The 4,728-nt window shown below is 36.1% G+C and overlaps 1 protein-coding gene across 1 annotated transcript; it reads right to left on the bottom strand.

Annotated features, from left to right (window-relative positions):
- Positions 1 to 933: 933 nt before the first annotated feature.
- LOC142182503 (cytochrome P450 82E3-like) lies at positions 934 to 2,499 on the bottom strand. The gene is made up of 2 exons (XM_075256751.1): positions 2,234 to 2,499; positions 934 to 1,724 (listed from the first exon to the last, which is right to left on the bottom strand). The coding sequence occupies exon 2, from the start codon at positions 1,671 to 1,673 to the stop codon at positions 1,098 to 1,100; it is 576 nt and encodes a 191-aa protein (XP_075112852.1). The 5' UTR covers positions 1,674 to 1,724; positions 2,234 to 2,499; the 3' UTR covers positions 934 to 1,097.
- Between the last annotated feature and the right edge of the window lie 2,229 nt (positions 2,500 to 4,728).

Below are 4,728 nucleotides of genomic sequence, written 5' to 3'. Positions count from 1 at the left end.
CCTGCTTCATTTTCAGTAATAAAAGAGAATTGGAGGATTGTCTCACATTTTTACTTGCCTTGGAGTCGTCCTTGACTTGTGAAGATAAGCATGTTCACGGTGTTAATTGAGCATTATACAGTTACTAGGTTAGTGTTTTGATCTAAGTTGCTCCGACACGACACTAGTATGAGTGTGGGTATTGGATCTGTACTGGATCTGGTCAGACAATTTTGGATACTTTAACCACGACACAGAAAAATTCGAAACGAGTTACAATTTGATTCCCGATATCAGAACCGAAACTAGGGTAAATTCGAAGAAAATAGCATACTTTACGTAGAAAATCAATCCTTTACTTATGTACAACTTGAGAATAAAAAAAATTAACACTTTACCAGCTATACGTAAATATTCCACAAATTTTCACTTAATTTAGTGATATTTTTATATTTTTATTTATTTTAATTAGCTGGATCCTCGCACTTGTATCCGTACTAGGATCCTTATCCCCGAATCTTAGAATTTACATCTCAAAGGATCCAACCTCTGGATACGCACCCCTGTCAGATACCCACACCCAAGACCGAGCAACTTAGGTTTTGATTTCCATCAGAATCCTTGGATGTAAAGGATATATTTTTTAGGTTTTAGCTATATACACGAACATTACATTGTAGTGAAACGTATACATCGGCAACAATGTAATTCAACCTGTTATAGCGGGTTATTTACCATTTACTCTAGGTTACTCTTGTGTCGTTCTTTTGTTCTGACGGTTTCTTATTGCCTAATTTGTGCATATAAGTTAAACTTCTCTCTTGAAGTCTAATTCTTCACAGCTGTATGAATGCCAGAGTAAAAGGTCATTAGCATTACTTTAAAATTGAAAAAGGACATGAAGAGGCTAGGCCATAGAGGTCTGAGCTCATTCTTAAGACTTCTGCCCGAGAAATGCTTATCGGAGACTCAAACTTCTTATTATTTATGGTTTACAATAACTTATTAGTAAAATAGATGAATAACAATCTGTGAAACAATCTTAAGAAAAATAAAACATCTTTTTTTTTTTTAAACATTGAGGGACAAATCAGAACGAATCGCGACAACAAAACATATTAATATTGATAGAGCGTAGGAGGCAGGCGAGGTGTAATTAGCACTTCAACATCTGTCTTCTTAGGTAAAGTTAGACCCACACCTTGTTTCATATCCAAAGGCTCGTTTGTCGTAGTTGCAAAATTGAAACCTTGGATCATATGAGCAATTGAAAGGTGTTCCACTTGCAATGAGTAATTCATTGCGGGACAAGCTCGTCTCCCCGTACCAAACGGTATCAACTCATAGTGCTGCCCTCGATAGTCAATTGCAGCATGAGTTGTCAAGAATCTCTCTGGATCGAATTTATCAGGATCTGCCCATATTTGAGGATCTCGTTGCAGTTTCATAATATTTGTAAGTAGTGCAGTCCCCTTAGGAATATGATATCCATTGACAACACAATCTTTTACAGATAGGTGTTGTACTGACAAAGGTGCAGGTGGATGTAATCGTAATACTTCTTTAACAATTGCTTGAAGATACACCAAATTCTTGATATCACTCTCTTCTACCCATCTATCTCTACCAACAATGGTGTCCATCTCTTCTTGTGCTTTCTTCATGACATTCTTATTGTTTATCATTAACGCCATTACCCACTTTATATGAAGTGCAAGTGTGTCTGTTGCATCCAAGACCAAAGTCTATACATATGGACAAAGAACAGTTAAAAAGATGACTTACAAAGAAGAAACTAAAGAGATGAAGATGCATGATTGTTCATATCCTAGTATGCATGAGTTGGTTAAGAAAAAAATGAAAATACTCCAGTCAAATTGAAGATATGTTATAAAGGTACAAAAGCCTCTTTTTTTCTTTAATTGAAATCCATTGCTACAATAGGTTAAAATATACCAAAAATATAAAAATTCATTACCTACGGTGATAGAGTTTATCAACTGAATCCATAAATTAAACTTTGACTTCGAAATACTGAAAGTGTAGAAGAATCTATACACCACTAAGCCACTTAAAAAATCAGTCTATTAAAATTAAAGTGATATTATATATATACGAATATAGTAACCTAAAATATAAGATAAATTGCCTCCTACAACATGTTAAAATGCAAGCAGAGATTAATTTACTTACGAATACGGTTGCTTTGATGATTGGTAGAGAAGCATTCTTTCATAGCTTCATAACTACTCACCGCCAAGAAACGACGAAACCCTAACCGGAATGTGAAGACGGGACCATATTTGTCAGCTAAGTCTCCGAGTTTTTGAGAAAAATGGCGGTCATCATCGCCATTGTTCTTGAAATAAAAGAGATGGCCGATTACTGGCCATCCACCTGGGATTTTTGGAGGCAGTGGGTTTAAGATTTTTGATTGTTTTTTTGTCCATAGGAAGTAGAGTAGAAATGCAAAGGTTACAAGTCCTACAATGGCTTCTATGGGAGAAAGAAGATGATACATTATTTCCTTTATAGTGATATTTTACAAATATTATATATATTGCCTTTTGCTTTTGTTGCAAGTGGTATCGCCTATTTCTTTGCCAATGTTGACCACCTGGACATCTCTTCAAAATTCTTGGATAGCAGCCCAACTGTAATTGTGCAATTTTGACTGTATAGTATACCTGGCAAATCTGTCACGCCACCTTCACTAGCCAATATTGACGTGTTGGTTGTTTACTTCTGATAGAAATTAAATTCTTGGTATGCTTTCTTGTGCTGAATGGTAGTATATGCATGTTGAAAATAACACCTCGATCCATTATTAATCTTCTATGACGAAACTTAATTTGATTTAGACAAAGTAAACGAAAACCAAAGTAGAAAGAAACTAAGTAGACAAATAACACCTCGATCCATGCATGTTGAAAATACACTTTCTTTTACATTATAATAAGGGGATCTAACATAAGCCGCACTTCTAGTTCTTCCACTTTATAGGCTTAAACCAATGAATCATAAGAAAAACTAGAAGCATTTGACACACGTACATGTCTGAAAATTCAAATATGAAGCCATTTTTGAAGTAGTGAGGTGAGCAAAACCTTAAGTGTTTTAAATCAATACCAAAAATAAAAATAGAGAGTGCATTTTGATGCGTAGCATCTGCATTCTTGCCACATAAGAACATGGTTCCGTTAGGTCCGGATGGTGATTTTGGACTCCGGCATATGCTCGGATTTGCATTTGGATATTTCTAGAAGGTATCAGCGCTAATTGGCGAAAGTTGAAAGTTGAGTTCATTCCGAGTTGATTTGATATGTTTCAGTGTGAGTTTTGGAAGTTGAAGTTCAAAGTTCATTTATATTTGATTTGAGGTGTGATTCGTTGTTTAGATGTTGTTATGCGTTATTTAGGGCCTCAATTAGGTCCGTGTTATGTTATGGGACTTGTTGGTATATTTCAACTTACAACTATCTACTACCTTTTGCTGGGGACGCTGCATTTCATGCCTGCGGGTTCTGATAGACAACTAGATAGACCTTCATTGTAGACAAAGTCAAACATTAGCTTGGTTCGTAAGCTCTATTTTCTCGGAGTTACCAGGTTTATACCTTGGAGTTCATTTTATATATACAAGTTTGATGGGTAGGTCGAGACCCTGTCCTGACCATGACACAATTCAATTATCCCTAGAGATTTGTAGACGAGTCCTATACATTTTTTATATCAGTATTGTGACTTTACAAGCAACATAAGAACATGGTGATAAAGGAAAAGAAAAGTGAGTCTTCGGATATCTCAGGGTAGTACAAATATTTAGGAATTATTGTCATATGCTTAACAAAGGAAAATAGTTATTGCCGTGGGTAAATAGTTACAACACTAACAACACAAACAATCCATTAAAATCCCACAAGTAGGGTGTCACGACCCCAACCACCCCGATCGTGATGGTACCTATCACAATACTAGGCCAGCTGATTCAACACTAAAAACATAAGGTCTTTTGTAAATTCATTTTCTAATCAAATATGATCACAAATATTTCTTTTTAATATGTCAAAATAAGGGGAAAAAAAGGTGCAAATACATCAAACACTACCTGATCCTGGTGTCACTAGTCATGAGCCACTAAAATACAGTCCAATATTGTCTACTCAATACAAGATAAGACTAAAATATATAATACTAAGGATAGGAAGGAGCAAGGCAGACCTGCAGACGCCGTGCAACTACCTTGCTATCTCTGGAAAAATACTCAGAAGCTGCTGGATGCTCTCACTCGGGTGCTCTGGTACCTGGATCTGCACACAAGGTGCAGGGAGTAACATGAGTATGCCAACTCACTAAGTAACAAAAGTAAATAAAGGCTGAGTGCAGTGACGAGAATTTAAATCTTATGCATAATCTAACACCGAATCTCAATAGAAATAACAAAGTCAAATCCGTAGTTTAATTTTCGAACATCTCGTAAAAACTCCAGTTTCAATGAAGGTTATTTAAAACATTTGTTCAACTTTTTTCAATAGAGGCTCAGTATAAAAGAAGAGTGAAAACAGTTTTTTCATAGACAAGCCCCTCGGGCAAAGCATCACTCATATATATATAGCCCCTCGGTCAAGCCTCTCAATCACTCGTGACTCAGTTCTCATCAATCAACACTCCCGCTCAATAGATATCTCATAATAATAACCGTTGTGGCGTGCAGCCCGATCCGTAAATATATATAGTCGAATGCGCTCA

The sequence above is a fragment of the Nicotiana tabacum genome, chromosome 7 (assembly GCF_000715075.1).
Source record: "Nicotiana tabacum cultivar K326 chromosome 7, ASM71507v2, whole genome shotgun sequence".
Taxonomy (NCBI): Eukaryota; Viridiplantae; Streptophyta; class Magnoliopsida; order Solanales; family Solanaceae; genus Nicotiana; species Nicotiana tabacum.
The sequence above is the reverse complement of the archived record's forward strand: the minus strand, read 5'-3'. Positions and strand labels throughout refer to the sequence as shown.